Source organism: Zosterops lateralis, assembly GCF_965231275.1.
Source record: "Zosterops lateralis genome assembly, chromosome: 3".
Taxonomy (NCBI): Eukaryota; Metazoa; Chordata; class Aves; order Passeriformes; family Zosteropidae; genus Zosterops; species Zosterops lateralis.
In genome coordinates, this window is record NC_139764.1 from 62,500,455 (window position 1) to 62,513,546 (window position 13,092).

Sequence of the window (13,092 nt, forward strand, 5' to 3'; positions counted from 1 at the left end):
CATCCACACATTGAATAGACTAGGGACAGTCATCACAAAGTCCTAAAGTTGAGGCATGTGTTTCAGCTCTCAAAAAATATTTTGCTTCTGACTTTACACTAGGGAAAGTGTAGGAGCTCTAAGTGCAAATCCTCCTTCTCACTAACGAGGAGCAACAGGAGTGCTGCAGGCACAAGCATCTGCAGGGAAGAGTGTTGCTCCTTTTTTTCCAAAAGCACACAACCAGTGTATGAGCTAGGACTGGAGCATCGAGAGTCCCAGCCGAATGCCCCCACCTCCGCATAAAGATTTCTTCTTGTCTGGCAAGACCGGTTGTTCTACAAACCAGCACTGACCTCCACTGCACCAATTGTTTGGTACAGCAACGTTGCAATTGGTGTGCTAGAATTTCCCATCAGATTACAGATGAGCACTGTCTTGTAAATGCCATGATCAAAATGGCATTTTCCTCTTTTCCTGGAAACAGCTACCTAGGAAGCTTTTCAAACAAGTTAGTTTGGGGTATGATTCTTTTCACACTCTCATTTAACACATATGCAGACAAAATATACCAGAACTGCTTCTATACAGTAGAAAACTATATATTTACTTATCTTACTTTCAAAAGCAATTTTCTATGTATTAAGCATTGTGAAAAGCCAAAAGCTGCCATAGCTCGTAGAGTTTTTGGTACATACCATATTGAGTATTCTGCTCACCATGGAAGCTAAGCAAATATAATTCAAATTCAGTAGATTTCATTCAGAAGGCAAAGGGATTTGGCTAACATCAAATTCAGTGGTCACTAATCCCACTCTCACTATCCCCTTCCGCCTAAGCAACACAAATATTTAAATTCTCCAAATGGTAAAGTTCAGCATCTTGAGCCCTGTTAAATCTTATAAGCCAAAGTAAATTTCATTTCTCTAATTAAATAGAAAGTATTTACAAAGATCATAAATAAATAGTGTGTGAGTTGTTCCTGTTCTTTTTCATACTACCTGATTAAGCACTTTTTACTTTGAAATCATTCAGAATGATGTTTTCGCTATGCATTTTCCTCCAAAATAAAAGGCAGTCACAAAAATGCCTTTTCCTTCTCTCTTCTGGAGCATTTCATGCCTGCTTTTGCAGTAAACAGCGCTGAAGGCAGTGGGCACAAAATGATGCATAGGTTCTGGCCACCATCAGACTTGGAATATTCAAAACTACAAAGCTGGGGGCACAGGTAAGTTAAGTAAGGCAATGGACTTCTCCTCAATTCAGTCATGAACCAATTGATGGCAGGAGAATGCAGTATCAGAGCCCGCCTGAAGTTCGGTAGGTCACCTCTCATATTTTCAGATGCAATTATTCACTGCAGCTCACCTCAAAATACCCATCTCTGAATAACACCCAAGAAGAAACACCAACATTTGAAAACAAAGACTACTAAAAGGTTTCTTCATGTTCTAAACCAGAAAACAATGGCTAACTTTGAAAAAAGCACAAAATAGAAAACAACTTTGAAAGCAGTGAAAGGAAATGCAACACTTCTAGAGCACAGGTCTCACTGCTGCAATTCCTTCTGAGGTATTTGTGAAGACAATGAAATCAACCTCTTGCATAAGGAAAAACAACAAAATGAGAACTGAGAACTTTGTCTCATGTCACTACCTTTTTGTGAGCAAACAGCAGGCTGAATAGTAGTTGAGCCATTTCATCAGTTAGATCAAAACTCCATATTACTGCTATACAAGACATTGCTATACAAGTGTCTTCAAAAATCACACTATCACCGTGAAAAAAATTCAGAGGTAAGGCTGTTATTTTGGTTTATAAGTGATAAAAATGTATAAATGATAGAAACATCACAGAAGAGGAATACGTGTCCTTCTAAAAGCAAGGCACACTACCACAGGAGTGAATTATAGATACGTTTAACATGGCAACCCAGACTTGTGCAGAAAACAACTACCTTAACAATTTTAGTTTCTCATTTTAACAATAATAAAATACCATAGGAAAGAGATGTGAGTTGTGAGATGCAGTACTCTTTTCACCAGTGTGCCTGTGCCATGCAAAGTGCATTTACAATGAGCTGAAAAAATTTAAATCACTGCATGCTCAGTCCCAGAAGCTGCTGCTCAGATTAATCTTGACCCAGAAAAAGAGCCAAGCACATGCTGAACTTTGAGTAAATAAATAGTCCCAGATAACTGTCCAGTCACAGAGCCCCACACTTTCATGGTAAATGATGTAGAGCCTGTCTCCAAAAGAATCAACAAAAAAAAGACAACCTGGCGTGACAGCAGCAACCCCTATTTCATTAGCCCTGTGCATAATCACAATATAAACTGATTACTTCTAACTTCCTGTTGCAGAAGCTACCATCTGAATTTACAGAAAGCCAGTCACTTTGGAATGAAGACAAAAAAGTTACCTCATATTTATAGCAAGGAAGGAGCCTACACATCAGGAGTTACTGCAGTTAGCTGACTGAGTTCACACTTCTGTCACAAGTAGCTTGCCCATACACCCACATCTTAAGGTTTTGTTTCAATCTTTTTTATTGACCTAGATTTGTAATGAACTGCAAAATAAAAAAGAACTAGGAAAAGGAAGAAAATAATAATGTTACCTGAAGGCCCTCTATGGCTAATCTAAGCATGCTTGGTGTGAGCTTGGAGGCCTGCTTGAAGGTGAAGTTGCTCCAGTCTATAATCAAAACAAATCCATTCACTTGCAGCTCGGGGTCTTCTATCATGGCTTCTAAAGAAAGAAGTATGGCACGCAAAATATCCACCAGCGTGTACCTGAGAATGGGAAGAGGGGATTTGGTTAGGAAAGGAGCACAACCACAGAGCTGGAGAAGTTCTGAGTATTTTCCCTTTGTCCAAAGTTTAAATCAAAGAGTGCAAATGTGTACTCAGAAGAGCCTAAAGCTGGAAAATCCTCAAAAGCTCCATTAGTTGAGCTCATCTTCTGGAGAAGGGTTCTGTACCTATTGATCATCAGGCAGCCAGAACAAACTACAAGAATGTAACACATCAAACCCAAATTTAAACTAGATACAACATAGTATCCTAAGATGCTTTAGTATCTTTATGTGTAATTACATGTCTGTTTAAGAGCTTCCACATAAATTGCATTTTTCTAAAATCATGATACCGAAAACCAATACCAGAAGTGTAGATCCAGTTTCCTCCTGTATTTTTAAAAGGAAATGAAATAACATGTCCTACAAAATTATCAACTAAAATGGGGAATTTCCACATGCTCTCCTTATCCCACTCTCTGTGTAATTTTTTCTCTTAAATCCACAATTACAGAAGGCTGATTACTCAAGGATCTTAAAAGCAGAAAATAACACACACTAGGGCTTTGAGGTGTTTATCTACTGAAGGTGCCCCTGCTCATGGCAGGAGAGTTAGAACTAGATGATCTTTGAGGTCCCTTCCAACTCAAACCATACTAGGACTGTAGGATTTTATAAACAGTTACCAAAACAGACATAAATTTGCTGCTCCACACCACAATATTAAATGAAGCACTAGAAAGTTAAACCTGAAAAATATCAGAAGTACAAATATTCCAGAAATTAAAGAGTCAAATATTCAGGGTACAGATATTTTTAAGCAAGGCCCTTTAAATGTCTCCCATGATGGCATCAAACAGAAGTTTTCAAAATTGTGGGTCCCTAGAGAATTCTTCACCATTCTACATATGTAGCAATGAGCATGTGTGCCTACTTAGAAATTACATTAAATTATACTGAATTCAACTTGCTTTAATACAATGAATTCTGTTCTGTTGTGGACATAACTGTATTTTGAAAATATTTGCAAAAGGAAATAACACAAATGAAATTAATCAGTTCTAGCTGACTCCTCACATCTTTCCATCTTTTTTTTTTAGCCAACTGAAACTCAGTGAACTTCCCAATTATGCATTCATAGGAAAGGGATTAAAAAAGGACTCTCCTGTCAGAACAGGAGAAAGTGTGTTTTCCCCACAAAACACTAGGAGTTGCATTAAAAATAATTTTGTAAAATCAAAATTCTTCCCTTCTTGGAAGGGAAGGATCTTGGAGATTTTTTTTTAATTGTGTATGATTGACAGGGATTAATTTTTTTTAATATTCACTCCTCTCCTTTGAAATTTTCTGAGATTTAACTCTTTTCTAATACTTTACTTTTCTAAGAGCTAAGGTTTACAGGAAGTTTGGAATGCCTTGGTCTAAGGACGATTTTGACCACAGCTCATACAAGGAACAGACATTAAAAATGTACAAATTCTAAAATTGGCCTCAACCCTACTTGACATTTAGGTTGTCCCATTCAAAAGATCTCATTCTCCAGAAGGGATCCACAATGCAGAACCCTACATTTAGTCCAGGAATGAGGGTCCCAAGTTCCTGATGTACCTCTCTAATGTCCTCCCTAAGGAGTTAAAGGACACATCACATGCCTTGGATTACCAGCTTCCTAGTGGCACAAGGCTGCTAGAAATCTGGTGCATCACACATAAAGATTCTTCATTTGTGAGGCCAGTCAGCCCTCTAAGACTGACTATAAAATGCTTTTTTTATGTATACCTAAGTGTTAAATACAAGATGTATACCTGTAAATAGAAATACACCTAATTATGTGTATTCAAGTCAACAGGAAAACTGTCAGGCAGCAATGGGAACAGGATTTCAGTTGTCACAGAGAGTAAATAACAGCCACAGGGCTGGGTTTCCACAAATCTATGGCATATTCACCACCATGACTGCTATTGTAGGTCTGCTAGTGCAAGAAATACAGTCCACAACAACAAAAAATATTTACTCACTGAAAATAAGAGAGAAGTCCTGCACAAAACAGGTCTGGCCAAAAGCAAGCAAGAACACTTTCTGCCAGAGGGAGGTATCTGAAGTATTCTTAAAGTCTAAAAAGCTACATCAGGAGTACACAGAGACATGTCACTAACAATCAAACGTCCCACCTCAAATACCTTTCAGGGCAATTAGTTGAAGATAGGATATTCTTCATTCTGTACTGGGTCTCTTCTCTTGGCTTCAATACCTTAGTTAAGTGCATTACAGAGCACCAGAAAGACAGACAAATCCATTAGCAAGTATTTAAAGCAACTTTTACTCTGAACACATGCTAAGGCAAGCCAGAAATATAAACCTGCTGTGGTAGATGAAATCCTAGGTGGTGCAAAATGCTGAGTATTGAAAGTATCAACTGAGCAGCCCAAGCAAAAAAACATGATTGAAGGAACTGCATGGAAGCTTTCACACAGCACAGAGTTATTTGTGAAAAGTCTCCTCTTTAATCCACTTCAGCCCCATGTTGTCCAACATTTCACCTCACTGCTGCTACTGTTTGTGCCAGCACTGGGATGCACAGGCTCAGCTATAAAATACATTCCATTCCTGGCTGGACTTTAGGGAAATCAAAATCCTGCGTAAAAAGAAGTTATGAAAAATTACTCTGGATTTTGTTGCTGAAACTTTAATTCTACACTGAAATCATTTTCTATACTGATACAGAAATATGACCAGTCAAAAGTGAGAAAAACAGGACAAGCTAGTGAGTGTGAAAGGTATTTGGTCCAAGACCGCTTTGACTGCCTTTCTACTTTGAAGGAAAAGAAAAAAGAGTAAAATATAAGCCTTTAATTTGAAGATACTATGGTGCACAGTCTGAGGGGAAGATGGTACTGGCTTATTTTCACTAATCTGTGCTAAGTAAAAACATATACTTAGGGAAAGCAAGCCATTCATTTTGTCCTGGCACCAGTTTTTTAATGACTTGCTTGCCCCAGTGCTGTCAGATATGTAGGGCATGCTGGGCCCAATTGGCTACAGTGCATGTTCTGTAGCAGCTTGAAGTTAAGCTGTGAACAAATAAATCCTAATATATTTATGGCTAAATCCAGATGCATTCACTTGTTTAAACAGACTCTTATGGGACATGTTGTAGCTAGCAAGACGTTACTAATTGCTAGAATAATCAAGAACTCACAGTTAATTTAAATTATTTAACGCCTTCTCTTTTTAGAACCATACTTAATTGAATGGAAAACTTAGACAAAATTTTTAGTCCAGTTATTAATGTGAGTAAAAAATGCTGTAAATACATTATCACATATATAATGCAACCTTAATGTTCCTTTTTTATGTGAGTCCCAGCTTGAGACTGACTGAAGCAGGGACACGTGTGCAAGACCCTGCTATCTCCTGAAATCTTTCATTCAGGTTGACGTGAAATAGAGCCTGAGAAGGTGTGACAGGATAACAGCCACACTGACAGGGATTCTTTCAAATGCTTTGGGATGGCTACCATTTCTACCCCAACAGCAACAGAGCTTTTGAGGGAAATGCCTCACTGAGGTCTTTATTTGTCAGGAACAGAAGACCTCAAACAATGTACTGAGCATCCCACTCTCTTGTAGTTTAACAGTGGCAGCAATTTCCCCTTTACAAAAAAAAGAAAAGCTATATGAGATTTTTTGAGGAGGGATATGAACAGATTCAACTTATTTCCAAGGATCTCTGAGGAAAACAGTCTGGCAGACATAGCTATCAACTCTTGGTAATACTTCACCAGGACCTTGCACCTTTACATCTAAGTTATGTGGTTTAAGCATCCTCTTGTATGCATCCACTGTGAACTCCACCAGGCCAACATAAAGAGAAGAGACAGGGAGAATACAGGGTACAGATTTCTCATGTCAAACTCAGCTGTGTCAGCTGTTTTCAATACTTTATGCTCTTGATGATGAGTGGCATCAACCATATCATCTGTTTAACCAGATTCTGGTTCTAGTCAATTCAATTTTGCCCTGAATAACAGATAATCTCATTTAGCAGAGTTGCCCTACTATCTCTATGGCTATTTGTCATCTCCTCCCTAAAAGAAAGAAATTTGAAGCCATTTTGAGAATTAGGACTAAATGGCATGAATCTGCCTCTCAGGATGTGAACTAGAAGAGATAAATGGTAAGTCTCCTTTGCTTGAATTTGAGCCATACATCTCTTGAAATGCATAAAGTATACACAGGCTGTATTTTAAGCTCCTCATCATTTGGACAAGAAAAGGCTTCTGTCAAATGGGCTCTTGTGCCACTGTGATTTAAAAGAGAAAGTAAGCCAAGTCTCTGAGCCATCATCCCATCTCTAAGATACTGTTCTGGCTCAATATTTTTAGAATTTCACCAAAACAAGAGCCCTCAAGATACACAAAGGAGTACTTTGAAATTATGCCTCATATCTCCTTGGTTTGTCAGTCTGAGTACAGATTTGAATACTGAAAAGATGGGGGATTGAAAGTTCTCTTATGGGTATTCTGCTTAAATAGTGGCAGCATGCCCTGGGGATACCTTATTCCAAAAACAAAAACCACCACCACTGTTACAAAAAATGCATAGAAAAAATAAAAATTGTTTCAAATATTTTACCAGATTAGCTTTTAGATTCAGATTTAATATCATTAATTAGGTGACATATTAGCCCAGTGTCAAACAGTCACAGCCACAAATGAAGATTCAGCTGATTTAAATTTTACATTGATCAAAAAGCTATTATTAAAAGTTTTAGCTACCCCTAGCTAAAACCCTTAGCTATCCCTAGCTAAAACCCTTACAGTCTAAATACAGGTGATGATAGGCAGATAGGGAGGGAAAACTAGGAAACAATATAACAGCATCAGTCAGCAGGAGTAACTGTAGAAAAAAATGACAGTGTTTACACTAGTTAATAGTTATCATTTGGAAGATACAACTTCCAAACAAAAACTGACTCTACTAAACATTTTTTTTTTTTACTTTTAATACGTTACTACTATTAGCACTGCTATTTATTTTGTCTTACTGCTTCCATCAGAGCTTGAAAAATACCTTGCCATCTTGCCTGTTGTTTATTGTGAGCTGAGGAGCAGACCAGCCTCCTCATAGCTACAGAAGTTAAATTTTCATTTAACGGAAGGAAAAGAAAGTTTCCAGCACTTGTGCACGTGAAAGGCTGGTTTTGAAAGCAAACCCGTGGGCTCTGTCTTTGCCCTGCTGTAACCTGTCTGATGCAACAGCAGAAGCAGCAGCAAATGAGTGCAGGAGATTTCCATATTTACTGAGGACGGTGTGAGCTGACTGGGTCACTGTGACACTGACAGAACTAGGTATCATTGCACTTTTCTAATGCACTTTCTAGGGAAAAACCTGAGATAATTAATACCAGAAAGGTTTCAAACACACAGCATCAAAATGGACTGATACTCCTGCAGAATGTGTGTCCAGGTGCCAGGATGCACACAGAAGATCATGCATGATAACAGATCCCTTGCAGCTGAGAGCTGAAGTTAATTGCTCTGTTAACTGAAAAAAAACTTCACCAGCTGGACACATCAAGAAAAGGGAGTCTTAAATGCACACAGACACCTACAAGCCAAATGTAGTTAAGAACCAACAATCTGGAAGCTAATAGGGAAGGTTGATCCCTCCCTGAGTGCTATCCAGCTTCCTGGCAGGAAAGCCACAGACCTTCATTTTACCCATCCTACAGACAGGGTGGAGAGTTGGGCTGGATCCTACTGAAAAACTGCTGGGCTACTGAGCGTGTTACCTTTCACCTTTCCTTTTTTTGTTTGTTTGTTTTAAATACATGTCTGATTGGGTTGTTCAGATGGCAGGACATCTGGTACAGTTTTCAGGCCCTGCTTTAATTTAATGATTTAACATCTAGTACACAGGCTTGTTTTACCACAGGAATTTTTTTTGCCTCCCACACTTTTCTTTTTAATTGGAACTATGTAAATCATAGGCTGACGATGCTATATAAATCATCTCTAGTATGTCTGCTATTCATTTAAATAACAAATTGGAACTTTTTATTTCTAATTGTTACATCCTGGCCATAATAAGTTGCACATATAATAAATGTGGAGGCTTGCTGTGCTCTATTAACTTAGTTTATGAAGCACAAAAAGAGGGCAAAACAAGACAGACTCCAATAAGTAATCCTACTACTGTTGCTTTAAGAGGAAACCCTGGGTTATGTACTGCAAGATCTCAAGTCAGTTAAGGAATAAGCTTGAGACATACTGCATAGCAGCCCAGGCATAATGCTCCCCAGGTTCAGCCACTGAGCATCACATAATGGAAGGCACTAAATTAATTAGAAAAGAAAGTGACCTAGCTCCATTCCCAGATGTGTCACTGACTTGTCATGTGCCTTGGAGCAAGCCACTCCCCACAGCTGGGCTTCAGCTCTCTCTGCTTTGTCTGAGTGGTCTGTGTGAAAACAAATCTCTCGCTCTGGAGGAGAGGCGTGCTGTGAGCATGCAGTGCTCAAAAGCTGTAGGCACCCAATTGCAAACACGTCCATTAGGTACTCCAGTGTACCCCAGCCACTTTGCTGTCATAGCATAAATAATATTAATCATACCAATTAATACGGTATGATATTAGGAATTCATGGAAAAAACCACATTAAATTTATTGCTGTGTCAGCTGAGCTCATGTACTTTAAATATCAGCATATCTGACATCAAGAAGAAAACAAACCTATCTTTTCTAGATGGCAATAATTATTTTAAATTCTGCTTTATCTCTGCACTTGAATTCTTGGTATTCTTTTGACTAAGATCAAATCAAGTAATATGACAAGTGTCACAAAAAGCTCTAGGATTTTTTCATTAATAAGAAACAATAGTATACAGCAGATCATGCTACCTTTAACAAGAGAACTTCTTAATCTTAGACATACAGCTTAATAAAAGTCCTAAACATCTATTTCTTTGCTAATTCTTCCTTCAGGGATTGTTAAGAGTTTGTGGAGTTGTTTTTAAAACTAAAAGCTGACCTGATCCTTATGTTGGAAACAAGGAAGGTCCTTATCTGGGAAAGGAAACACACTCAGCAAGTCCTTAGCCTCATCACCACTGCTCTTCACTCAGCTTTTATGCTCCATCTGCTAGAAAAGCAAAGCAGAAAAAGGAGGCTGGCCCCAGCTCTGCATCTATTCATCCACCCTTTCTAATCATTACCCTGGCTGTGGGCAGTTTTGATTTCTGCCAGACAGCTTTCTCCTAGTCCCTAGACTTGATTCATGGGTCAGCAAGGTACAGGAAACTTCTGCCATTGACAGTGTGGGTGTGGCTGCTGTGTCTGGAGGAGAGGAAAGCCAAGGTGGGCCAGCATCCCTCTGGACGGAGACCTGTCCACAGCTGTAACACCAACCAGGGCAGGGAGCTGTGGGAATGCTCCCTGCGATAGCAATCCAGCAATCCACACAGAGGACAGCAAAACAAACACCCAAAGGGCAAACTTAAGCATGCCTCTCCCCCAGGTCTTGTCCTTTCTATCCACACGGACAGTTGTTTGAGTCCCCCCAAAGTTCCAAAGTAGCTGAGCTGAGGATATCTGCACTGAGCACTCAGCACTATGTTGACTGCAATAAGAATGGCAACTTACAAGATTCTAAGTTTTCTTGCTAAAAAGTGATTCAGATCCCAAACCTGCACTCAGGTTGGGAGCCAAAGAAAACAATGCAGTGCCCATAGAAGCAGGTTTTAGAGAGTTTAAATGTACTGAAATCAAGCTATTTTTGTGGATATAATTTTAAACTGCAGGAGAAAATGAGTGTGACACCCTCACAATGTATTTAGAATAAACAAATAGTGTCACATAATATCAAGCCAATTGCTAAAAAGGGCCTTGATGGGAGACAGTTCTTGGGTCACCCTACTAAATCATCTTCAGGCTAGAGTAATGCCCCCCCAAAAAAGATCAGAAACTGTTCTAGAGACTTCAATTTGCCATCAAAGCTTTGTGTACTTGGATCTTATTATGCAGAGAATTGACATTTGGAGCAGCAGGAGTGGAAAAAGAAGTGGCTACAGAAACTTCCATCCTGGCATTTCCAGGTGGCTCAGGAAGAGCTTTCTTCAGCTGAGGGGAAAGGATTCAGAGTCTCAGTTTCCTGCACGGGCAAACTTTTCAGCTCAAAAGCCATGATGGATACTCCTGTTGTACACAGAGCATCTCTCACTTTCTCCCACGGCACCTGAGCAGCTCTGTGTGTGCTGAGGCAGAAAGAGCAGCCGAGAGTGCAACCAGCCTTTGTCTGGGGGATAAGCACATCATCTACGTGCCAGCTCACTTGGGCTCAGGGCAGGCAGGAGGGTGTAAACCTCCCAGCAGATAGTTGAGAAGAGCACCCCAGCAGTGCCTACGCGCCTCCCAAAATTCACACCCCAAAGGATGAGCTGGTTGAAAGGGCCTTAAGCCACAAAACGTATTTCTCCTTTATTCTCCCCCTCTGCCTTCCAGGCTGCTGCCCAGCCCCCTGTGGGCAGCGCCGGGTGTGTCCCTGTTGCCCACCCTCTCTCCCTGTGCTCTGGCACGGCTTTCCCACGCATTGCCCGGGGGGAGGATGGGTCCAGGTGGGCGAGCGGCTCTGCTTTTACCTGCTCTGGTCCCAGTTGGCAGCAAAAAGGACGAGGATCTTCCTGCCGTAGTGGTCCAGGTTGGCCAGCCCGCCGGGGAAACCATCCTTCAGCGCCTGCTTGATGCCCGGGTCTGTGGCCTTGAAGCTCTTAAACATGTCCAGGTTCTGCTGGCGATATTCAAAGTACTGGGCCAGGAGGCGAAACGCCTCGAAGTGCTGAAACTTCCTGGCCCGCAGAAAGCGCAGGATGAAGGCATCGTCGGTGCGGAGGAAGCCGATGTCCGGCCGGGTGATGACCATGTCCCGCACCTCCTGGATGTCCTGGTGCAAGGTGTCGGGGTTCTCGTTCAGCTCCAGCCGGGCTTTCTCCAGAGTCTCCGGGGAGAGACCTGCCTGCAAATGAGTCATGGCGCTGCCCTCCTCCTCCTCCTGCTGCTCCCCGGCCCTGCTGCCCGCGCTCCTCAGCGCCCCGGAGGCGGGGTGCCCCGGCCGCCGCTCCCCCGCCCCGCCGGGCCCCGCCGCCGCGGCCAGTCCGCCCGCCGAGCTGCCAGCGGCTCCGGGCAGCCGGCTCGGGGGGGCTGCCACCGACACTGCCCCCGGGCTGCTGGCGGAGCCGCCTTATCTCCCTGACATAGCGCCCTCCCCGCCGCGGGCTCCAACGCGCCGCATCATCCGCGGAGGCGCCGAAACCCGCCGGGAGCGGGGCTGGGGGGCTGCGGGGATGGGGGAATGCGGGGCTGGGGGCTGGGGGCTGCTGCTCTCCGCCGCCCCCGCGGTGCCGGTGCCGCTGCCGGGGCGGGTCTCGGGCAGGCGGCAGCCCGGTCGCTAGGCAGGGCCAGCGGCGCCCAGGGATGCTCCCCCGGCCCGGGGCTGGCAGGGGAGATGATGCCCTCCCCGGAGCAGCACCATTTACGTAAGATCAGCGCTCGCCCCGCTTCAGAAGCGTCTCCCTGGAATTTGAGGGGGGGTTAAGAAGAAGAAGAAAAAAAAAAAAAAATAGGCAGCAGCACCACCAAACTAAAAAAAGGCAGCGAGGAGGAGGAGGAGGAGGAGGAAAGCCGATCGATCCGCAGGTACTTGGCCGGTCGGTGCTGCCGCAGCGGAGCCCGGAAAGGCAGAGGAGGCTCGGCCCGGAGGATGCTCGTGTCCCGCCCCGCTGGCAGGCGGCACCGCCGGGCCCGGGGCTGCCTGAGGCGCGGCCCCGCCTTGCGCGCGCACCCGCTCCCGCTCGGGAGCGCGCCCGCCGCGCCGCGCCCCCGCCTCAGAGCCGGCCCCGCCGCGCCCCGCGCAGCGCAGCGCCGCCCCAGGGTGCGGGACCCCGGCCCGGGGGGAGGAGGAGGAGGAGGGGGCGTTTGCGGGGGCCGCCGGCGCTGCGCACCGATGAATGAGCTGGTGGTGGCCGGTGCGGGGCGGTGTCCGGGCCCTGCGGGGACACGCGTGAACCCCACGGAGCTCCCGCGGGAGGGGAACCAGCCCGGCCTCGGGGTCCTGACAGTAACGAGATGCTGCTCATCCAGAGGGGGTTTTCCGAGCAATCCCCTCTTGTCACTGAATTTCCTAACGTGAAGCACCGTGAGCTTAAAAATCTGGGGATAAAATAAAGCAGCCCTCTTTCGTGTTGAAGGCAGCGTGTCTTCAGCGTCATTATATTGCAAAGGGCAAAGATATCTTGCTTCTGTGTGCAGAATATTTGAGCG

The 13,092-nt window shown here is 43.5% G+C and overlaps 1 protein-coding gene across 1 annotated transcript in view; it reads right to left on the reverse strand.

Annotated features, from left to right (window-relative positions):
* CLVS2 (clavesin 2) overlaps window positions 1-11,986 on the reverse strand; it is a 55,482-nt gene extending 43,496 nt beyond the window's left edge. The window contains exons 1-2 of the mRNA XM_083857353.1: window positions 11,415-11,986; window positions 2,600-2,774 (exon numbers count right to left, since the gene is read on the reverse strand). Of these exons, the coding sequence (XP_083713479.1) occupies window positions 2,600-2,774; window positions 11,415-11,803 (564 nt within the window). The 5' untranslated portion in view covers window positions 11,804-11,986. The remainder of the gene's footprint in view (window positions 1-2,599; window positions 2,775-11,414) is intronic.
* Between the last annotated feature and the right edge of the window lie 1,106 nt (window positions 11,987-13,092).